Here is a 25,270-nt window from a genome sequence, read left to right on the forward strand (position 1 = left end):
GTATGTTTCAATGCTTTCTCACTTCTAATGTCACAATCTGAGGTAGTTGTAGTGATAGTGGTCAGGAGCTTTAAATGATAAATGAAAAATTTGTGAATTTAATTACAATGCAATTTTTGTTTTGATAAAAGTTTATAAATTTCTTTATGCTATATAAATATTAGTTTTACTTATATAAATAAGACATTGAAAATAAAGTATCATATGAAATGACAAGAAAGGAGTCATATCAAGACTTATCAGGATATATACATGATAGCTGAAAATGATGTCCGACTCTTTTTCCGCGATAAAGTAAAGTTCACACTTGAAAGAGCAAAATAAAAGGATTTAGGATAATTAATCTTGTTTCGCACACAAAGGATTAGAGTATTCACTGTGCAGCAGCACTGACCCTCTTTTCATCGATCGCTCCATAAATCACCGCCATCACGCGAGTAAAGGTCTGTTTCGGCAGAACGATTTTAAAGCGTTATCATAGAATAAGTATCTGATACAAAAATCCGATGTAAAAAATTAATGTATAAAAATTGAGATACATAAATATTGTATAGATAGATAGAATAAAATTCGATACGAAACGCATGAGAGAAAACAAATCGGAAAAATTCTCGTCTTTTTTTAAACAAAATGCAAGAATTTTTTACTTGAATACTGGCTGTTCTAAAATTCTCGATTTTTAATTTTAAACAATAATTTTAATACTATCATTGATGCCTTTAATTGTTTTTTCTAGTGAATTATAGTTCTCGGAATATTTTTAATACTGGATTTAATTGTTATCACATTTAATATAAAATATTAAAATTAACGAGAATAATAGCCCACCCGAGCTTCTTTCTAACAAGATAAAATTAATTATGTACCTATCGGAGAGTTTATCACTAAAACTGAACTTGGACATTTCGAAACACTTTGCATGAAATACCCACCGGCAAGAATACTATAGCAATGTTGTACAAAAATTCCAAGTGGACCATAATATTATCCATTCAATGCAGCCGATCGCTGGAGCAACCACCGAAGGCCCTTCGCGTCAACTCGACGGTGCTCTCCTTCAGTAAGATCGACGATCAGTCGTTAGAGAACGGGAGCGTTGCGAACCGGCGCCGACCGACCGGCGAAGTCGAACACCTGACGGTTCTTCAGGTAGCAACTCGGATAGAGAATCCGAGTCAGTGCGGAAGGCAGACAGCTAGCGAACGCTCGTATCTCTTGCGAAGAGGGGGATTCGCCCTTACATGCGCCGTCGTCGCACCGTCGCCAGTACAAATCGCACGCGAGCAAACGCCTCGGCGATAGTGCACGTGCGCCACGACGTACGGCGTACGACGCCGCGACGGCCGACGCTTCCGTCCCGTCGTCGCCGCTGCAGCTCGTCGCGACCGCAGCGATAAATGTGCCGCCGTTGCCGTGGATGACATCCCGGCCGTTCTCCAAAATGACGATCGTCTGGATCATCACCCTGCTGGCCCTCGGCGTCACCTGTCACGGTAAGTACACACAATTTGCCGATTTCTTCCGCCTGTCAATCGCTTAGATTAATCGTCAGGAGTTCTTTGAACCGCGGATCATGATTTAATACTTTGGTATCTCCAAAAAATAATGCAGACATCCGCGTAATGTCATTAAAATCACGTGAAAAGTAATCTATATTTAAAGTAACTAAATTAAAAGGAACAGCAGGAAATGTAGCAAAAACATTTGTCGTGTAATAGTTTTGAAATCTACGTCAATATTGCTAATGCACTCTTTTTTTATTTAAAATTTTTTAAAATAATTTTCATCAGTTTTTTAAAATTAATTTTGTAGGAAAATATGTATCACGATCGACATTCGTGCTTAGTAATATTCGGTACTTCGACTTTGTATTTCCTTGTTCACGGTCGTTGGAAATCTGTGAGCCGTGGTCAGTCGTTCACTATAGCCACGCTGCGAATCGGCAGCAATTACAATAAACTAATTGTCTTACGGTATATCTTAATTCGACTTTATTTCGTTGTCCTTAATAACTTCTCCTACAATTTTTACATTTTTAATGTAAATGGAGTACATATAAATCTTTCGTACATCTGAATTTGATTTCTTGTTTTATGCTTTGTTTCAATAAACTCCTAAAGCTTTAATTGCGATCTTGCGACAACGCTCGTTATCACCTGAAAGTTACGAGCAGTCATTTGCATTCTAATTGGCGCTCTCGATATAGTTTCTGATAGCCAATCGAAGTGAAGCGTCTTAAAATAGAAAGCTAGATGATAGAACGATCGATACTTATTTCTAAACGTGCGGCTGTAAATTGACAATGCGACTCGCCGTCACACGAGCCACTTTGGTATGCATCGGTCGTAGATATGTAATGACAGAAATTTGATGCGTCGTCGATTGATCGCCTCGACGAAAATTACTTTACGTAATTGAGCGATTACAGGGACTCGCGATGGAGATTAATGCATTACGTAACGCAGGATGCGCTGTTCTTCGTTCGAGCGCGGAGTCCCTGAAAACTCTTTTTTTTTCCTTTCCATTCGACAATTCCACGATAATCGTATTAAAATGTGACGATTGCGTCGTCGCTATGCCAACTGCAACAAACCGAAAGATTATTCCGTCGATGTCTATCAGTTGAATCTTCGTGTCCTTTAATCATTTTATTCTCTCATATGTATCCAATTCTTCCCTATATTTTTTTGTGCGCGCAATGTATATTCTTGAAATTTACGCTGTTAATCGTTGATTTTATATTAATTTTATTGAACTAGCAAAACTTTTCAATAGAATGTCGATGTTTCATCTCGCGATTGCATGATCTCCCTTTCGAAGAGTCTCTTTTATCCTTTGATATTGTTTACGAGCAGGCTTTATAAATTTATAGTTTAAATCTAAGCAACGTTTCTATTTCGTTTTCCTGCGCGCGTGTAGCCTACAGTGATTATTTCAGATATAATTATCAGTATCATAATCTGGCACGTGCGGTATTCGCATCAGTGATTTGCCGAGAACAGATATGTAAATGTGAAATAATAATAAAAGATATTTAGGGAGCAACGAGAAATCGTAATACTTTTTCGTTATACTTATGCCAATCGTCCTGTTTCGTGTGTTTTTTTATCTGTCTATCTTTTTGTTTTTTCTTTCTTTCACTGAACAGCTGAGCAAGTCCGCGGACACGTCAGCGTTACTACGTGCCTCTACAATTATCTCGCGGAATATTTTTCGATATACTGCAGCTGAAGTAGCAGCGATGCAATCACCACAAGAACATTTGTCAAGTTGGAGCCACAATTTTTAAGATTATTTTGTTCATTTTAATTAATTATATATCAAGATATTTGTATCTATTACATCTATTATATTATTCATAGCTTAAGTCTTTGGAAAATTTTACGATCATCAAGAAGAATCTTTCGTTGGAACTTTTTAATTTGTTTCATAATATGAAACAAATGATTAAGTTTTAAATCGTAAAAACGAAGCTTAAGTTATACAATAAATTAGCGAATTTGAGAATTTAATTTGTGACCAAATTTTGTTAATTTTTTGTTTTTCAAAGTCAGATTAAATTAATTTTATAATTATTCATTTGTTATGTAATAAATTTCGAATTCATTCAAAATTATTATATTCGAAATTTTGAATTTATTTCGAAAAGCAACGATTCGTTCGGTCTTCTGTTCTTTGTTAATAAAATATATATCTGTCAAACACAAGTTAGAAAGGCAGTAAAATATTATATTTGTGACAATATTGTGACATATTCCACATATCGTGCTTCGGCCGTGTTCCGGATGCCGACTGCCTAGTTTGCGTTCGATTACAAATTTAATTAATCTTTGCATTCAGCGTACATGTGCAAATAGTCGTCAAAATTAAACTAAATACTTTCATATTAAAGACAATCACATTTTACATTTCAAATTTGAGCTTACGTTAAAATTAATGCCTGATCCCGTTCGTGTTGTCGCGCTCTATATATTAATATAGATGTGCAATTATCGTAATGCCATATAATATCCAGAATAAAAGATACAAAGCACGTGTGAAAATTCGATATATTATAAATTTTAAACAATATATATATTCCAAATATTTTCTATAATCCAGTTATCTTTGGAATTTAAGCAAAAAAACATTTGATATAGTGTAACACTTTCCCAGCTTCTCACAAGTAACCTTCTCATGTGATTATATAATTTCAATGTCCACGCACGTAGGATCGCCTTGAACAATACTTTTTTAAGCCGCTCGCCACTAATCAGATACTATCTGCGATTGTTAACACGCGCTAATAAACACCATAAACAATGCGCGATAACGTTACGTATCGTACATATAACACGGAATCAATGACGACTGCGAACCGTCATTACTTTTACGACTCCAAAGGCCTTAACCATGACAAGGGCCACATAATATTAAATCGGTACAAAGATTGCATTTGAAATCACTATTGCGAGGGCACTTGGATCCATGATACGCTCGCAATTGTCCGATTTGCTTCGAACGTTAGAATTCTCAAAAATAGATCCGAAATCCAAGTATTGCGTAGATTCGTAGAAATATATTCTAATCTTATTCGCTCCTTATTGTATATTATTTTATTTGTTCTTGTAACTCTTTGAAATTATTTAAGCTTTACTTGAAAGCTAACAACAAAGTATGGTGAATCGCGAAAGATATGTTTGCGGATTTTTCGTATTTTCTCTTACTCTTCATATAATTGTTATTTTTTTAACACATTTCTGAATAATTATGGAATCGTTATTAATCATATAATTATGGAATCATTATCAATCATATAATTATGGAAATTACAATTTTTTCTGCAATTTATTACTGCGCTTTATTACTAATTATTATTCAAAATCACGCACATTACCTCGGTCATGCCGATGGTAACATGTATGGCATTGATAATCATACTTCTAAATCTACACGTCTACAAGTCATATCAATGTGTAACCTTATAAATAATTTTACTTGTAAGGTTATACGTCCTTTACAAAAAAGATAATGAGTTTGCTAATTACAATCATACGTACACAATTTTATTTTGTATCTAATATTTCTATCTGGGATATCATTGAAATGCACACATGGAATATAAAATAAAAATATAAGTCACAGATTTTCACTTTACTTTTCATTACAATTCGAAATTACTATTTATAGTTTGAAAACGTGTTCCGAAAGAATCGCTTATTGAAAATTTTGTACTAACGGAGAAAGCATTTCGATTCGACATCGCCTTCCTAGCATTGAAGTCTACTTCTACGCGGCGCGCCGCAAGTAGATCCACCTTGGCAGTGAAACCAGCTTGAGGCGATTCTCTTTCTCGCGCGCGCGCACGCGATCTGTGTTTCGGGATCTCTTTTCTCCTTCTACGTTCTCCATGACACGGCGATTGCGTTTCATTAACAAGTTCGGCACGTTATCGGAAGACGCACGTGCGACGCGCGTAGAGGCGGCGCGCCAACAGCCGCATGAAATTTAAAGGGCGATTTAGAAGGAATGCGGGGCGCGCTCAATGTAAAAATGACTTTATTCTTGTGCGAAATGTTGTCTTCCAACAATAATCACTTCTACGCGTTTTTTATAGTTACCTAACTGCAATCTAGAAATGCGTATCTAGTACAAATGTATTATATTTATTTTTGATTTATTGTACGAAAAGTACGTCAACCCTTATACAATCGATTACCGCGGAGCCAATTTTTTACACGTCGACAGAATTATTTAAATTAAAAAGCGACGAAAAGGACAAAATGTAAAAGCATTCGCGTATTTTACAATTAGTCAAGTAATGAACGTATCTCTCCACGCGATTTGAAAATTGTTCCGTCTGAACAGGCCTTAGCCCCGACGCCGGCCGATCGATTCACTTTCGTCCCGCGGCGTCGCCGGAATAACAAATCGATGGCGGCCGTGCGGGTTTTCGCCCGACGTTGAGGCGACGACTAGGCGAAATCATGCCTGGGATCTTTCACGCTACCGGAATCAGAGCGAAACGCAGTGCATCACGTGCACCGTTTTTAGCACTGTTTATCGCGCGCGATTTCTTCGTCGGGAATAAGCGAGCGCTTATTCCCGAGGATCCGCGTGAAATGATCGCTGCCGCTATGAGACAGGAACAAGCGCAAATTCATCATTTCACGTTTCATATGAAATGCATAATATCTTATTTATCGCTGATGATTTTATTAAAGGGACGTACAAATGTATAAGTAGCCTTCATAGATTGTTGAAATTGATTTTATGCTAAAGCTGTTCGGGTTCAATTTGATCCATGTGTAATACAGTAGGAAGATTTTATTAGTAATGCATTTATGATTAATAATTTATTAAAATTCAAAATTTATTTAATATAAATTAATATATATAAGCAAAAAATTCTTATTAATTAGAAGCTAGTAAATTTAGTCCAAATGAATTTAAAATGATTCTGAACAACCTAGAAAATTAATGCATAAAATAATGTTTCCAAATATAGTGATCTCGATATTAAATTAACGAGAGCGCAATCCGTGCAATATAGCTATAAGATAGGAACGAATTAGCATCCCGGTACAGCCAGGAACTCGATTTTAGAGACACGTAGTGCACGTCGTATCTCATACAGCACGCAGCGGTATTCCAATCGGGACATCCTAGGCGATCCTCATAGGTCGGCCGGTGCATCACGCCACGTACATAAAATACATCCTTGCCGCCGGGGGCCGGTGAGGAATTCGTACGAATTCCGGCGCGCACGGCTCTCTTCTCTCTCTCTCTTTCTGCCTTCCCTTATCCCTCACCTGCCGCCGGTCGGCCGGCCCATGTGCACGCAGGTACATCTACCAACCCTTCCCCTGCCAACCACACACGTGTTTGCATTCCAGCGCGATGTTTCACTAAATGCACGCATTGCACCGGGTTTAACCACCCTCCCCGAGGGAGAACCAGTTCTTTCGGGGCCGGCAGCGCGCTGCGCCGAGACAACGGCGTTGCGTGCTTTACGAGGAGAAGGAGGATGAGAAGGAGGAGGAAAAAGGAGCGACGCAAGAGAGCCCGCCGCGCCGAAACTTGTGAAGAATAGGCTGCGATTATCATTCCACGCGATCAACGCGATTTATTTCTCTCCCCGTTTCCTCCGGGGACATTTTCTATATAATAAAATCTGCGCTCTCGTGAAACGCACGTGATCTTGCAAGTGATCAAAGATATAATAGGGAAATATAGTCTACGTCACACACCGCTACTTCCGCCTTAAATAAACGTGGATGACATTTTTATACGAACTAGAAAATGTCAGAACTGTGCATGCACGGAAAAAATTGAACCGGTAGAGAGAGAGATTCGATAGAGAGGCTTCAATGAAAAGGTATAGGAATATGCGAAGGTAGAATTTAAAATGCATGAGGATGTGCAACGGAAATTGCAAGGTGAACACTTTGTCAAGCGGAATAGCGGCTGCGGGGCAGCGTGCGACGGCGCGATTCGTACACGCGCGACGTTTTTTTTTTGCGGAAAAAATTAGACGTTGCGAGATAATGAGGGGTAAATCACGGGTTTACGACTCGTAATCTGCCTCCGATTGTCCGGCGGTCGGATGATGGCGAGAGACTTGAGCAACGCGTAACCTGGTTGCTCGTCGGGGAAACGCGTAAGTAGTAAGTGCCGATTAGTCGAACGTCACGCGTCAGTAGATCGAGCCGCATTGAGCCGATCCTCGTGCTTTCCTATCAACGATACCGGTATGCAAACTGGGTAATTTAACATGAAATACAGTGACACATAAATTATCTCTTATTCGCGCGGCTTTAACGCGCTCGAAACTGTTAAAACGTCAGTTAAATAGTCGTCATTGACGTTTTTATTGTACATCCCTTTTATCCTTATTTCTTCACGCTTTAATTTACATCACGGAGGTACATTCGAAACACCTGCAGAATTAATTGCAGTTATATTGATGAGAACGGAGAAGATAACTTCCTCTTCTTGAGAACGTTAGGTAATCACAAGTAAAAAAGATGGCGGGGACACGAGGAGCGTGTCAAAGTAATGAAAACGCAAGATATAGAAGTCCGCAGGATATAGAAGATATTTCATAGTAATATCTCCTCGAAAAAATGGCCGCGCACGCGCGATTAGCATAAGATAACAGCCGACTCCTGCGGACGAAGGATGCACATTCCTGCATATCCTTGACATGTTCCGCTCGGCTCCCGCGGCTCGTCAGGCTCGTGCGTCTCGCCGTTTACGGAATTCTCAGGTTTCAAGGCGTCGACGTCGTCACCGTCGTGTGCAAATATAAAAAACGGACGTGCACATACCTCGGCGCGAAGTCAGCCGTGCGTGAGACGAAAGACGGAGAGGGAGGCCAGAGAGAAAGAGAAGGAGATGGATCGGTTAATTATTATCCTGCAACAAACGCCGCCAGAATACGCAAAGAAATACAAAATCGAGATACTAGCATCGCAAAGTCCAAACAATAGAATTTTCCTTAGAAGGTTATAATAATGTTAACGAGTACTCAAAAAAATTTATTGAATCGCGCCGATTAAGCCCGCAAAGAATAACTTTATAATTCCAGGACAAATTTCATCGAAAAATAGAAAGTAATAAAAATCACGTTGTTTTACGAATGTAAATCACAAACCATAAATCGAAATTAATAATAGAGAGAAAGATAAATGTAACAATGGTAAAATAAATTAAGAGCGACGTAGAGATCGGAAAGCAGAAAAAAAGTTCGTTTCAAGAATTCTGCGGAATCGCTATCGGCCGTGATCGATCGCAGAGTGATTTACGACCGATAATGTCCGTGATTTAAATTCGCGCCGGATGGCGTATATGTATACGTTCAAGGGATAGCAAGTGGAGAAATTGTGGATAGCGTGCAAAACCGCGACTTAGCGAAAATGATATCGTGAGCGGAAACGAGTGTGACGGCGATGGATCTCCGAGTCTGATCGGTAACGGTGCGATCGATTAATATTCGCGGTGAGTCGATTCATCGGCAGGAAACCGGAGGGCCGCGATCAGCCGTGCGCATTTCCGGGGTTGATTATAGAGAAGGGAAACCAAGTCGAAAGTCCAATCCTGGCACTATGAGAATTACGTTAAAGTCGGTGAGACTGGAAAGAAAGGAAAGGATATGTTTCAAATGCTGATAAATGTAATAAAAATATGTAATCAGGATCATGGTTTGCATATGGAAAGTTATCTCGATACGTCATGAACAGGATATTTTTAATGTATTACTATTTTAGTTTACGCGTATAATCAATACATAATAACGAGGATTTCTGTAATAGCCAATTAAAACCTGTTCGTGTCGGAGCAAGAGCGATGACGTCAAAGATTTCCCACTTCTCGCGAAAAGAGAACTTATATTCGGCCGACTTATATTCGACCCCGTTCAAAAGAATTCAAATAAATCGCCGAATTGAGTAAAATCTCTTAAGTCTGCGAACGCTTTTCGAGCCTTCCAGGAAGTTTGACGCGAGAATGCTTCCCCGAATAATTTCGTTTGTAGTTAAACCAGTCGATGGCCTCATCAGAAAGGTGCATTTATCTCAGAGCAAATATGATGCAACGCGTTTGTAATAACGAGGCGTTAAGATCTCGTTGGGAAGGAGAGCTGAAAAGAATTCCGTCCCGACGTCATCACGTTTTTAGTAGAAATGTTAATTTCTTTCTAGATAATCATCACGAGAAGTAATGTTTTAACTTAAGCAATAGATTCTTCTTTTTTATAACGATTTTGATTGCCGCAATTGCCTACAGAGAGAGAGAGAGAGAGAGAGAGAGAGAGAGAGAGAGAGAGAGAGAGAGAGAGAGAGAGAGAGAGGATAACTGAGGTAACAATATCTCGTTCGCTTTCGTAATATGATTTTTTTAAATTTAAATTTATATTTTGTAACTATAATCTCGTAACAGAGCCTGAGTATTACGTCGATTTTTTATTATCATAAATAGGAAATAACGTGTATTAGTTACGTCTGTTATGTTAATGCTACTGCGCATCCGTTGATTAGTAATTTTCATAATTATCGCCGGTTAAACAGCCGCATCGAACAATATACCTATCAGAGAGGATACTTCACGCATAGATAATTACCTAAAGCACGCACAATTCTGACTCATATAAGCTGACGATTTGCATCCGCCTTAACGATCTTCCGTACGCCGCAAGTATTTGAATTGGTAATTTTGGAAGGAATGATTGTCTGCAGGAAAATTAACATCTCTCGAAGAGAAATCGAAAGTTTTAAGAGTTAAAAAGATTTTTCTCTTTGACATAAAAAAAATATACCAGTTTTTAATAATATTTTAATAATTGTTAAATTTTAATAATTTTAATAATTCTTCTGCACACACATACAAATGTGCACATTATTTCCAAAACAACTCATTTTTAAGAATGGCCCAATCCGGGGCTTCCTACTTTTAGATCAGTTTTATTATTAAAGTATCCTCAACTTATTACATTTTTTTATTAATTTCTAGGCCCGAGTTTTTAAGGTTTATTTTCTTTGTTTCATTCATTAAGATTACATATATTCATTCATGATTACATATATACATTGCGTGTTAAAAAAAAAATAAAACGTACTGATTAAAAGAGACAAAATCGAATCGATCTCAAAATTTCTATTTAAAAAATTTATATTTCAAACATATATTAGGCCGTACGCGAGCCAACACGGATAACGGTGTGTAATAATTTGTTTTTACAATATCCAACTCCATGTAGACTGCGCGCCGCAATTCGTCGGTCTTGAAAATTTATATTCTTTATTTGCAGGTTATTAAATAGGTCGATGAGTCACTTGTATTTTTTTAATAGAATAAGATTTATGATATTCTTGGATCCTTTTTTTTTTGTTTGATTAATCGATCTTGCCTGGCACTTCTTATTTATTGTTTATAGTTTATAATGGTCTCGAAATAATATTCCATCATCGCATTATTAGTCACGCATGTTTTTCTCCGATTTAGTTCTCCTAAAGAGCAAACTCCCAAAAAGGAAATATCGGTCTGATCTTTTAAGAAAGAAATCAAATCAATCTTCCGTACAATATGACATTCAAGTCAATCCTCCGATGCTGAGACGCGCATACTTGTCAAAGAAAGCGTAAGAAAGTTAGCAATAACTCAGTGGGATCCACACGCTTCCTCGGCCCGAAAATTCCTGGTCGGCTCTCCGCAGTGGCTAAATCGTGTTCTATAAAGCGAGTGTGAAAGTTAGATAGATGCCAGCGAAGAATGTCGAGGCGAGGTGGAAAGCACGTCCCAAGTAAAATTAGGAATCAATTTGGGAGGATTGGTTTGAGGAATGATCGTGGACGAGCGTAATAATATGAAACTGAGGATGCGAGGACTAAGCTTTAAGCGGAAGTTAAATCCATAGGATTTTGTTATTATAATTTTCTTGTATCACAAACACATCATGTTTCTATTATTAAAAACTGTTGGTATAATAATCCTTTAGAATAATATCCTTCAAAATGATAATTTTATCTTGATCTCCACTTGCGAATTTTCATTGTGCTCGCCGACTCCAAGACGTAACATTGCACGGAGTTTATAGCTTGTTACGAAATTGGTGCAACGGCCGGTTGCGACAGAGGAATTCGCGCGGGGATTCCGACACTCGATCAGGTCTAATCAGATCGATCGGCACGTAGCGCTATAAAACCGTGCGATCAGTGTGTCAATGTAAAGGAAACGACCTTCCAGTGTCAGCGACCAGCTCCGTTCGTCTTGAGGACAGCGTCGGACGCTTTAACGTGTAGCTGGCGAACGTTACAGGCGCGACAATACCAAGGACCAACTTCGGCCATTGTAATTGTGCACGCACTACATACTCGTCATGTAGAAAGCGTGCAATCGGTCGCAGGGGCGCTCTTCTTACGCTGAACGTGCCGGTGAACGTTCCGAGGAATCGTTATTAACAGCTCGTTAGTTTTAAGAAACCTCTAAAAGATTTTAACAGTTTATATTAATTTGGAGAGAGATCACCATTTTTCTTCCTTTTTTTTTACAAAGATTCAGAAAATATTGATTAAAGGAAATACGATTAAGTGAGTAACAAAAGTATTAATTATTGTATTTTATCAGAATTTAAGATGTTAAAAATTTAATTATTTCATTATAAATTCATAAGAGGTTGCGAAATTATATTATTTGTATCTCATATTAATATTTATACTATTCTAATTAAATTCGATCTGCTTAACGTATTTCAGAGCTTGGCCGCGCCAAACCTCTCTCTGTTGTCACAATTGCAATCAATTTAATTCACGTGATATTACACGTAAATACATGTCTACGAGCAGCTGCCTGGCTGCGCAATAGACACGACGCCTGCGTCAGCGATTCTTGCACAACATAAAGTTTCATCAGTTCCGCAAATAGTCACGCAAATACGGAAATAAAGCCGGTTGCTTTCGGCGACACGAACGATTCCCCGTGAATTTGATCTATCGATCCGACCCTGATTCTATCTGCGCATGGTGACAGACGCGCGACGCAAGGCGATTGTCTACGTGACTGTCGGTAGCTTCCTGCCCGGCGTGTCCCACATATCCGTTCTTCTTCGCGCTGGACGCGTCTTCGCGTCCTCGCGACGTCGCTCCGCGCCGCGTCGTCGGTTTGCCCGTGCGCGCTTTCAATTTTTCACGCAGGCTTGACCCGCAGGGACCACCTTTGCTCCATTAACACATTTAATGTCAATGATCGTTTTATTCGCGTCACTTTCACGAGAGTAGAAACGCCTATGTTACGTTATCTGGGAAAGGCATCAAAAAGTTTTTTTTTAATATCAAACTGAATTTTTTTTTTCAATTTCCCTTCTCTCTTGTAGATATTATATATAGTGACTTCAGGCGAAAACTCAGATATACGTCAATCTGTTTCTTTTATCGCAGAAACAAAAAACACTCCAAACAAAACAAATAAAATTTAAATTACATTTTTAATTTTTTCATTCAAATTTACTACTTTTTTCTCGTTTAATATTTAGCTGTTCCCATATCCGTTGACACGACTACGATAGGAGATATCGGAAATGTCTCGGAGTCGACCGTCGTTCCTGAAGCGGAGGGCCACTCCATGGACGACATAATGCCGGGAACGAAGCCGTCGCCGATCGTCGTGGTGTTCGCCGACATCCCGGAGCACACGGAAACGGAACTGGAGTCGTCCGTGCTGTTGGCATGCCGGACTGCTAATCCTGTGGCCGAGTGCCAGTGGTCCTGGCAGCCATTGCCACCGGTTCACCTGCCGCTTCCGGACGTCAGTGAAAGCCCGTCGGTTTCTACGAGTAAGCGCGCGATATTCCTATAGCGTTGTTTCTCCGGCGGCGAATCTAATTCGCGCGAGAATCGTAAATGACGATGTTACAAATTCGTGTAAATCACTTAACTTTAGAAAGGCTGACGTCTCGCGGAAACTCATTAAAGTCATTAGAAAAATATCTCTCCCTTAAAATGTAAGATTTGTTAAATGCAATCATAAATTCGACACATTCATCTTTTCCAGGAATCAAGTCACTTTTAAAATTTTCGCACGTATTCTCCCATTGCTTTTTTCTAGTCCGCGCGATAACTGTACTTATATTAGACGTTCAATCTTATCTTTTTTTACATTGGCATCGCGGGCATTGCTCATAATTCTGTAATCGCGCGTTGAATATTCATCGGTGCCGCTCGCTCGGAACCTCTCGGTGATTTCAGCGATCCCGACGATCGCGACCACGGCAACTCCCACGACCCACCCATTGCCCGTACGACAGTTTCCCGCGTTCGGGAACAACAGCAACGATTGCTCCGTGAGATTCTCCAGCACCAAGCACGAGCAGACAGGATACTGGACCTGCGCGGCGCGAGCCTCGACGAGCGATCCTTTCACCAGCACCGAGCCTGCCAAGCTCAGCATCGTCAACGCTAATCACGGTAAGACGCTCAATCCTGTCAATCATACATATCTCAATTTCAAAATTTATTTTATATTTTTAGATAATATCTTGATACCTCGCACTCAATTAAATTTAGTTTAAACTCGTTTCTCTCTTTTTCGTGGAATATCGTGTTTGTAATAAGAGAAATTTATATTTATTTTTAATAAGAATTTTTTTCTATTAAAAATATAATTCAACATGCTTTTTTAGTACTATACTAATAATAATAATTATTATTTTCCTTTCTTTTTTTATTTACATTATATTGTTAAACTGATAAATTAATTAGCTTTCGAATTAAATAATCGCGGACAAATTGTTTTGAAATTTAGTGAGATCATCACTTTTTTTAATCGTTCTATGTTTTCTGGTATTCCGCGGGGAAAAGTTGCTCGAATCGTAATCCCGTTCTTCGATTACAATTTTAATCGCGTGAGCATAGTGAATAATAGCACGATGTATTTATGCAGTTGCTTTCGGACGACCTCGAATTCTTGGTGACAAAACACGCTTGATATCGCTCTTGTCTTCCATCAATTGTACCGACGGTCGTAATATTTTTCGTTAAGAACTTTGTGACATAAAATCATCGTAATGTCATCGTTATTCGTTACGCTGTATTTAATTGAAATTTACCATTTTTAATTATCTGTCTTATCTACTAAGTTATCAGTAATGTTTAATTTTTTTATTCATATTCTTATTTTCAGTTTTGATAACGATCGCCCGAATGAGTCATTCAAAAAGTGAAAGACAAGTGAATCATGGAAATACTTTATTCATATGAATTTGGTGCACTTTGATAACTATCGCGAATGAATCATGTGTAATACGAAACATGTAAACATTATACATTTCCTTTCAAAACAAGTCATTTTGAATTAATTAAAGAATTAATTAAAGAATCTGAAAATGAAAGTGCCGGCGTGCAAAGCTTTATGTTGAACAAAATGAAGAGAGAGAGAGAGAGAGAGAGAGAGAGAGAGTACGATTAAGAGAGAATTAATTGTTGGAGTTTTATTTCTAATTAATTTTGCGAGTTGATCTTTCTAATCGACTTTCGAACTTCTCTCGTTTTCAAGAACGCGCGCGATTACGTAAGAGTAAGTCGACGGTGGTGCAATTGGTGCATTCGCATTCGTTTCAGGCATCCTCATCACGTTCGCGAAGCACGAGAATGTCGTTGAGGTGCCGGCGGGTTCCTCGGCGCAGATAATGTGCCAGACGAAGTCGTCGGTGCGCGAATGCCAGTGGTCCTGGCGGCAGCTGAACCAGTCGCAGCCCTGGAACCTCGACGTGAAATCGTTTCCAGCCTTTGGAAATGACAGCACGGAATGCAGCATCAAGTTCAAGAACGTCCTACCGGAGCAGGAAGGCTACTGGACCTGCGGCGCGCGTATAGACCCGAATTCCTCGTTCACTCAGGCGACCCCCGTCCGTTTTCTGATATCAGAAGGTATCCAATTAGTTACTGCTGACATTTACACGTGTACTATCTCTTGTACACTTTTATATTGACACGAATTGATTGATAGCGTGCGAAGAATTGCATAATAAATAAGTGAGAATGCAGTCAGAGAAAATATATAGGAATATATAATTATACTTTTTCATAATTTTCTGAAATTAATATTGTAGTTCGCGTTTAATAATATAAATGTAAGGCTTATTTTAAATAGCAAAAAATTAAATCGTGAAATTCATGGCTTAAAACTGAATGTTTTATATTTTAACAAGTTTAAATAACGATGTAACTTAAACATTTTCAAATACGTTTTTAAATGATACGAGTAATATGTCTCTTACATAATGCATATTTAAAATCATTTTGATAATTTCGCAATTATTAATTGAATATTGAAAAATAAAACTCTCAAACAGTGTCACATTTGCTTTGCGTCACAGTGGCTCTGACCGATCTTACGCCACGCGACTCGTTTCGCGATTGAAAAACCATCGAAGAGCTTTCGTTTCCCTTTTATAGTCGAGTTCGTGCAGTTGTCGCGCGGCGTGCAGGTTGCGGCCGGCGAATCGGTCTTCCTGCGGTGCCTGGCGAACAAGCCGGTGGTGCAGTGCGAGTGGTCGTGGAGGGCGTCGAACTCGAGCAAGGAACCGCTGCTGGTGAAGAAGTTCAGTCCAAACAAGGACGCCGAACACGACTGTTCCGTACGATTCAAGAACATCCTGTACGAGGAGGAGGGCCTGTGGACCTGCGGGGTACGTTTGACGCCCGACGGTATCCTGCACACGGCGCCCGCGGCGACTGTCAGCCTCCTGCCCACAGGTACGCGACGGCTACGTTAATTAAGAAATAAATATGCCCGAGCCCTACAATCGCGCGGTCGTTATCGAGCGTCCGATCCGATCGCCATGCAATTACGAGCGCCGCCGTGCGAAAGAAGTACTCGTGTAATTACGGTAGTAACGTTTCGCGCAATTACGAATGGATTGATGTCTCGGCGTGAGATGATGTGAAAATTGATTGCTCGCACGTAGGAAAAGCGCTAAAACGGTGTTAGAAATTCGGAGTGTCATTATATAATATCGTTGACTGTTTTAAACGCTTGTACTTTTGCCTTTCTGCTTAATCGTAAAATTAACATCGAAATCTCATGCTCAGAATCTTAAGAATAACTACAGTCAATGGAAGCAAGAAGCGATTGAGAATTCAGTACGCTTTAAAGTCATCGATGCCGGAATTCAGCATAATTCGATTTCGTATATATAATTCGACTGCACTTTCCCTCCGTACATTTCACCTTTCTCTCACATTTCGTGCCTAATTTATGTAGCACTTTATACTAGACGAGAATCGTAACGCAATTGCAAATTGCATTTGTATAGAGCAATAATGCAATAACGGCTAATTAAATTCGATTTCATTTAGTCTTCTTCTCGGAAGACCGCGTTCTTGATCGAAAATAAAAATTAATTATATTAAGTATCAAAATTAAAAATTTTGGTCAAAACTCTGAAGTTATGGTTAAAACTCCGAGTTTTATTCAAAATTTTCAATATCATCTATTTCTTTAAAATTTCTTGACAACACAGTATTGTTAGAAGTTTCTGAAAAGTGTGGACAAGGACTTGCTTTCAGCAAAAAAAAGAATCCACCCACGATATTCACTCAAAATAGAAACGTGCTTTTTTTCCGCGTCTTTTGACGTCTAATCGCGAATTGTTCTTATCCGATTCCAGCTAAGGTCAGCTTCGTCGAGGAGCCAACCGATACGGCGGTGCCGGTAGGAACAGATGCCACGTTGAAGTGCATCACCAGCAGTCGCGTGGAAAAATGCGTGTGGACTTGGAAGCCATTGCACGGCAGCGAACCGGAGGTCGTTCTCGATGAATTCCCGAGCAACGGCGATCTCGGTCGCGACTGCTCGCTCCACCTTCCGCACGTGTACGCGGAGAAGCAGGGTTACTGCAGTTGCCAGGTTTCCATCGTGTCTCTCAATACCGTTCTGACGACGTCGCCTGCGAAACTCGTGGTTTACGAGCAAGGTAAAAGACGCTTCGTGATCTCCACTTCTCTCTCTTCTTGTAATTTTTAATTTTAATTAATTTTTTTTTAATTTTAAATTTTTCTTTTGATTTTTAATTTTATGTATATTTAACATTTAATATGATTCTGATTCTCATGTCTCGCGCTAATATCTCTTTTTCAGACGATGTGAAGTTCTCGGAGCTGTCGCAGGACATCCAGATCTCCTCCGGCGGCAGTGTTCTGCTGCGCTGCGTAACGTCCTCGGCAGTGGAGCAGTGCCGGTGGTCGCTCACCCCGGTCAATTCCAACACCACCGTGGTGGTGAAGCAGTTCCCGGCGGCCGGATACGAGGCCCGCGACTGCAGCGTCCGCCTGAGCCACGCTCTCGCCGAGCAGGAGGGCCTGTGGACCTGCGGCGCCAGGATACACGGCCAGCAGAACTACACGGACGCGCCGCCCGCGAAGCTGAGTCTCCTCGAGCCAGGTATCATCGAGACCTAAGACGGTCGGTTTAGTGATCGCTTCTCCACCGCCACGGTGAAGGGTGGAAGCACCATTAATCGATCGTCGCGCGATTCCGGCGATCTCGGCCTAGGCTAAATTATGCGCCGTAAATCGCTGTTGAGTACTGTAAATTGGAAGACGATCTAAGTGGAGGGTATCCTGGAGGGCACAGAAAACTTAAGAGTACTGTTTTATTATAAGCCAGCGTTCGTATTTATTTTTGTTTTAGACCGTCGACCCGTTTAGTTGAATCTCGAAACGTACGAAGCTTATCACTTTGTTCCATCCTTATTATTTAGATCTTCCTTTTTAATTTACAGTATTCGATTATCGTAATAAATGTTCTCGCATTCCACGCATTCTTTAGCATTTAGATTCTCCTTTTTAATTTACAGTCGATAATTGTAAAACATGTAGTCGCATCCCACACATCCATGTGTGGAGACCTTGATCCATCATCAACCAAAAAAAATGAGATTTCGATTCTTGCGATTACTTTCATTTCGATCATGGACATTTAATCAGAATGACAGAAACGGACTGAATCGATGACACGCTACACAAATACATAATCATTGAATATGTATTGTGTTCAAGGCTCAAGACGTCGCATTAGACTATAATAAATTTTCTCGGAGTGCCTCGCGTGAGAAGGATCTCGCGTGCGAGAAGCGCACGTAAGGACCATGCATATGCGAGCCGTCACGCGTAAAAGGACTTCTCGCGTGTAAAAGAACTTTGTTCCTTCGGTTACACCGGTCAGACGTCTGTTTCATGAAACTCAAATTGACAGGCAACTATGTCACGTACATATAACGGGAACTGTATCCATATCGGGAACGATAACGTAATAATTTATATCAATGTAACAGACATTACATTGATATTAGAACGACGCGAAAATTTTCTGTTTCCTATCCTCAATTTTCAAATTATTATTATTCTTGCCTTTTTTTATGTCAAATCTTTAATCGTCACTCGTCGTTCTGTCGAGTTTCATGAAACACACCCAAGACTTCCGTTCAAAGCCTGGCTAGAGTCGCGTCTGTGCATTCGATCGATTAAAATCGTAGGACACATGTATTATATACGTTTCAGGATCCGTGGCCTCGTCGCGACGACTGTCGCAACCAACCGCGATTGCGAGTGCATCGAGGCGAGCTGTATGAACTTTGCACGCGCCGCGGCGTATATGCGTGTACATAAGTGTAGGCCATGGATTCTGGCGCACGTCTTTGCAATCTACGGTAGACGAAGCTTCTTCGGCACGAGCATCATTTGAACGGCCTCATGTCGTAGCGAGCTAATAGTCGGGAAGCATTATGTTAAATAAAATTATAGTAAGTTGTCAAAGAACTTTAGCATACTACCCCCAGAAATTGATCGCGCGCGATTTTCCAGAATCATTATAATTTTCACATTCGATACTGATAACGGTGACTGTGCGAAATTTCGCTGCAGGGGACTTATTTGACCGAATAAGCTGCTTTCGATTCGTTTACTTTTCAAGCAGTTCGATATTTCTCGTCCGAGTAAGGAAGGTCAATTTCAATATTTGCGAAGTTGGTACGCGCGCGCGAGATAACTCAGTCCTCGTTACGGCTACCCAGTCGTTCAACTGAAAGATAAACTGTGCATAACTCATCGTCCCACATCTGTGTGTGTCCTCCAAGTGTGGCGAGGATCCACGCTCGATAACGGCGTTGCGAGAAGGCAAAACCGATTGAACGTGGATCCTCGAATGTCCCCCGAAGGACTATTGCGGGTGGAAGGTGACGGATCTGCATGTCCGATGAAGCTTCATTTCACTAGATTAAATGTGGAAGGGCGAGTGTCTGTGAGAGTATTGCCGGGCCGTTCGCCGATGCCCATCGGCCCACGTGTGTGTGCTAGAGAAATAATCGCGACCGATTCTATTATATCCATAAGAGATGACCGTACGAGAGAACGATCTTACACGGCCGTTTCGTCGATTATAAGCTCTGTCACCTGCTTCGACGCGCGGCGATCGTTGGAAGGATAGCCAAATCCTTTAGGACGTCTAACAGGGGAACATAACTAACTGACCCCGATTTTACCGAGCTGGATGTTAAAATATAGACGAAAACAAGGTTTACATTTTTTTTTAATGCGGAGTCGCACATTAAGAGGGTGATATCCACCCTTGAAAAAAATCAGTTTTTTTCTTTTTAAGTAAATGTCATCTAAATCGTAAAACTTTTGTTTAAAATATTTCTTCATATCATTGACGGTTTAGACGATATTTACTGAGAAAAAGAAAACCGATTTTTTCCATAGGTGAATATCACTTCTTTAATGTGTGAATTTTTGTTTATATTTCAACATATCCAAAGCTCATTAAAATCGGAGGGGGTCAATTGGTTGTATTTCCTTGTAAGATAGCAATTTTCGCGTTCTGTCTCAGGCAGTATTATAATTCATTAAGTGGAATAAACAGCGTGATAAAGTTTAGAACTATTAGTTTCGACAGGTATAATAAATTATTAATTATCAAGTATTGCCTATTTAAGAAAAGAATTTTATATTTAAATTCTTTGATTGTACTTTCTTGACCCTAGGACTACACACATAAATCTGTAAGACGCGACGAAAAATTGTCGACATTCTCGGTAATTTCTCTCGATAATTTTTGCGAACTTATTCTTCGTGTATTTTTTTTTACAATTTGATGATAAAAGTTATACTTTAATTTTATGAGATAGTACTAGAAAAAAAATAAACCAAACATAGTTAGTAAGTGCACCTAGGAAATCAGTTATGGATAAACTTCCGAAAACGTAACACCACTAGTTGTTATCTTTTTTATTTTCTTTGCGGCATTTGGAGTCCTTCTGAGAAAAGGAATTTGTTGAAAACTACGCGGTATCTATTTTTATTCGACTTTTATCGAAGTTATCCGACTAATATGTCCATGTATAAAGATCAAAAGATATGTGTAGTCCTAAAGTAGGACTAAATCGCGCTAGTGTCTATTGAGCAGAACGTGAAAAGTAAAACGCATTTTTCGACTACGTTTATAGAGACAATCCAAATACCATTTTATTTTTATGTCATGTACATAAAAATCGCGAAATTACCATTTGATCATGTCATCAGTCTTTGCTTTATCGCGACACGCGGTATCCATTTTTAATTTAATCACATTGTCGTGCACATTTGCATTTACTAGTGTTAGATCATTTTGCATTATCAAAAAAAAAAGACGGTAGCGCCCATTACCGTTTATCACACGCGATTCTCCGATAAACCATGAGACTTATCGGTTCGTTGTGCGCCGCCTGGTAAACCACAAATTAACAATCCTGTCGGCTTTTCTTGTTATCCCCAGTGATTAAGGAGGCTTCACACACACGAGCCGTAATTAATTGCGATTTTTTTCCACGGTAATTCATTCACGCCATTCATCCATTATTTACGCAGTGTATATCGTCAAATTAGTCTTGCTTATGTATAATTATACGGCTATGTGTTAAGAAATATTTCAACTGAAAAAATTAGCCGCATACAGATTTTAATATCAGATAAAATTAAAATTTCCTTTCATGTCGTAACGCATTTTTTTTCAATTCGTAATAGGAAATAATAATGATACAGTAAAAGAAGAAATTTCATAGTAAAGATATATTGAAACAAGATTAAATAAATTATATATTATTACAATATTTAATATAATATAATAAAAAAATGTTGAAATATAGCTATTTTGCAATTTTAAAAGAATCATTAAAAGATAAGTTAAAAATGAAAAATTTAGCGAGTTTCGGTTTTTTCATATTTGTTCTCAATTATACGCAAATTATTTTCTTCAATACCTTATAATATTATAATAATTATCAGCAATGCCATTTATGTTTTTCTATTTATATTCTCAATGGCGAGACTGCGCTCCAATGAGATTTTACATTTAATTGAAATGTGATTTTGCATTTAGTTAATAAACATTCCTGCTGAAAAAAGTGCGGAATCGATTGTTTTAACACAAATGAGAATATCATTTATATAAGAAAACATTACAAGAAAAATTGTATATGACGCTTTATGTCATGTCGTCTACGAATTTGTATGCTGTAAAATGTTTAAAGGTTCAAACAATTAATTTTCCGCCTAACTTTTAATTAGATAATTTCTTGTTCTAATTTCAGTATTGCAATAAATTTGCAATATAATAATAATTGTTTATATCATTTTCTTATTTTACTTTCCAATAATAAAATGATTCAGTGTGCTCTTTTTTAATGCACATATATTTTGTATATATAAAAATAGTAAGATCGATAAATAAATTACAAATTAATAAAAGATTGTCCAAGTATTAAACAACGACGAGATAAATCTACACGAGCATCTTTGTCACTCTGACTGCGTCTCCCGTTCCACATTTCACATTATTTATTATATAAAAAGTCATCATCCTTAAATTAACATCGCGCTTCTATTTTTCATCGTGTTTACTGCTTTACTCGTGGCCGATTTTGATATATCCGTTATATGTATGATCCATGATTATGACTTATGACTAGCCATTAGTGCATTTAATACTAAGTAGGCAATTTTTAGCGTTAAGGTTTTTAGCGTTCAGAAAATTCATGTCCGCAACGAGTAACGTTCGCTCAGCTCGTAATTGGTACCGATAGTGCAACGGCGTTATCATCGTGTTGTCACGATGCGTGTTTTAGGTCGTCAGTGCCTTAGCTAGTTAAATTTCTTCTTGAAGCGTAAATACTTTACTTTGCGAAGTTTCGAACAAAATTTCAATTTGAACTTAACATAATTAGATCAAGGCAATTTAATCATTAATCAGTTCAATAGCGAATGTGAAGATGTTACATATTTTACAATTTTACACGTTAGCGCTGTGCTTTTTATAAATAATTACAATAACGAAATTAGAGCACGTGATCGAATTTGAGCAGCGCTTCACTCGCAGAGCGTATGAATCTTCATGTGCCATTAAGTATCGTTTAAGCACCGCGACATATTCGCGCGTTCTCGTGCGCGTTTCGAGTCCCTGAGTTGCTGTACACTGTTTTTTCTTTTTTCGTCTAAATAAACAGTAATGCGAAAACATCGCACTGCGATCTTCTCATTTCCATCGTCCCGGTTACTAACTACGTTACAGCTGAACCCGCGGAGGAACCTCTTCCCGAGTTCCCGAGGCGAACTGCAACAATTTCAAACTGATGCACAACACAAACAGTGATAATTAATCAAAGATATCCACGGAAAAATATTGCAGGCGCTAATTTAGAGAGGAGTACGAAGTTTACGACGAAGTTATGTAATTGCTACATTTTTAGTTTTAGTAAAATAGTTGTATATATCAATGCGGTAGCAACGCGACACTAAAAATATTAGATAATATATAATTATAATATAAACTAACGTTTTTATAGTAACTTAACATTTTAATGTAAAATTAGCTCTTTTTAAGTATTACTAATTTTTATTTCATAATTTAAATACACTTGCGTGTATTATAATAACAAATATTTATCTAAGGATGTTTGACAATATAAGTATAGCGCTTGAAATATTTCTTCTGGAATTTTTCTAATTTCATCAATGCACGCGAAATCAGCGCTGCACAATCTAACGATACAAACATATATCAAGCCATCGATGCACAAATGAATGGTGATTGGTGATCAAAGCGATTCACTCGTTGGATAATCTGCACCGGAGATTTAGCGGCTTTTGGTGAGTGGGACGAAAAATTGAAAAAAAATTCTTTCCTAGTGGCCTCAAAAAGAATCCATATTGAAAGTTTGCAGCTCACAAGAATAAAGAAATAATCAAATTAGACAAATCAATATTTTAAACAATGACGTTTTAATCAACTTGGAAATCTTGAAAAAAAAATTTGTTCAGCGTAAAAGTGCAAATTGTAAATACTTTATGCAATTGTACATGTTTTTTATTAAATACTTTTGAAATTTAAAGATATTCGAGAGCTTATTATGAAAGTTGATAAGCACAAGATAATGTTTTATATTTAACAATATATATATAATTTTTTGGACTAAATATATTTTTGATAAACTGTGAATTTTGGTATCATTGTGGGACTTAAAAAGAAGTACGGATTAAAAGGTAGATCAATTCAGGAAATATCGTTTTTAGAGCCTGTCACTATCGCGGTTTGGGCCGCGCCTCACAAAATGGTCACTCTTGCGTGCAGAGTCGGATCCGTGTCGTCGAAAGCCAGGTGCCATTGGATCCACGCTCCAAAAGTTCACGTACATCAGAACTCCAGCAGGCAGCTGGCAAAAAAAATGAGGTAACACCTTTCGCCATATATATTATGCTTTTTACTATGTATCCACGTAACACATTCAAAAAATATTCTCTTATGCCGTAATGTGCAGGCACAGCGTGCAAATGGATTATACCACGGGTATATGCAAGCTGATCTTCAAACCGGATCACACCGATCTAGGACAGTGGACCTGCAAATTTACTGTCAACAATGATAACACCGACGATATCGAGATTGGAAGCGCGACGCTTGTTCTGCTGAACACTTTAGCAGGTCTTTGCTAGCATTTCGTTAGAAATCTATTCATTCCTCGCCTTTCTATATCTCTTTTTAAATCATTTTACACCGATTGCCATTTTTAATACATCTCGCAACATCTTTCTCGCAACACGAGAGATAATTTTTTTGCACGTTTTATATCGCGCGTATAGATGAGAAACTAGGATGGATCGTGGGGACCCTAACAGCCGTGATCTTGTTCCTGATGATAATAGTCGTCGTGCTGGTGGTGTGCAAGGCGCGAATCTTTATCCGTAAAACACCTGAGGTCTTGGAAACCTTACCGCCCGGCGAAAGAAAGCAGACCGAGAGATCGTGCGACGAGAAGCACACCGAGAATCAGGGGAAGATCAATTTTCAATTCATTGAGGACAACGGCCACACCTCGAGCCTCGAGAGCGTCTTGCCTAATAGAAGTCCGCGTATTGAGAAGAATCATGGAGTGCCGTCCAAATTATATGGGAATGTTGGATTATAATGCATAATTATCAAGATTTAGATTAGAGAAGCAAAAGGAATTTTTATGTTTTGTAAAAGTTACGAATATAATGAAAATTATAATAAATCGACATTTTATATTCATATTTATCGAACTATTTTAGCAACCGTAATAAAAATTTGTAAATATATTTAATTTTACAATACATATAATTAGTAAGGATTATGCATTCCTACAGTTTTAACTTTATTGCTAGCATAAAAGAGGTGAATAATTACATAAAAACAAATGTATATATTTTTCTAAAAAATTATATTAATATAATATTCGCTTCTAATTGTT

At 38.6% G+C, this 25,270-nt stretch overlaps 1 protein-coding gene across 1 annotated transcript in view; it reads left to right on the forward strand.

Moving 5' to 3' along the window:
* LOC105462686 overlaps nucleotides 1-25,077 on the forward strand; it is a 28,162-nt gene extending 3,085 nt beyond the window's left edge. The window contains exons 2-11 of the mRNA XM_011709484.1: nucleotides 1,002-1,493; nucleotides 13,007-13,306; nucleotides 13,719-13,937; nucleotides 15,090-15,398; nucleotides 15,927-16,226; nucleotides 17,141-17,446; nucleotides 17,611-17,913; nucleotides 24,075-24,231; nucleotides 24,320-24,483; nucleotides 24,642-25,077. Coding sequence (XP_011707786.1) covers nucleotides 1,418-1,493; nucleotides 13,007-13,306; nucleotides 13,719-13,937; nucleotides 15,090-15,398; nucleotides 15,927-16,226; nucleotides 17,141-17,446; nucleotides 17,611-17,913; nucleotides 24,075-24,231; nucleotides 24,320-24,483; nucleotides 24,642-24,967 — 2,460 coding nt within the window. The 5' untranslated portion in view covers nucleotides 1,002-1,417 and the 3' untranslated portion in view covers nucleotides 24,968-25,077. The remainder of the gene's footprint in view (nucleotides 1-1,001; nucleotides 1,494-13,006; nucleotides 13,307-13,718; nucleotides 13,938-15,089; nucleotides 15,399-15,926; nucleotides 16,227-17,140; nucleotides 17,447-17,610; nucleotides 17,914-24,074; nucleotides 24,232-24,319; nucleotides 24,484-24,641) is intronic.
* The last annotated feature ends 193 nt before the right edge of the window (nucleotides 25,078-25,270 follow it).

Source organism: Wasmannia auropunctata, unplaced genomic scaffold (genome assembly GCF_000956235.1).
Source record: "Wasmannia auropunctata unplaced genomic scaffold, wasmannia.A_1.0 LD336095.1, whole genome shotgun sequence".
NCBI lineage: Eukaryota > Metazoa > Arthropoda > Insecta > Hymenoptera > Formicidae > Wasmannia > Wasmannia auropunctata.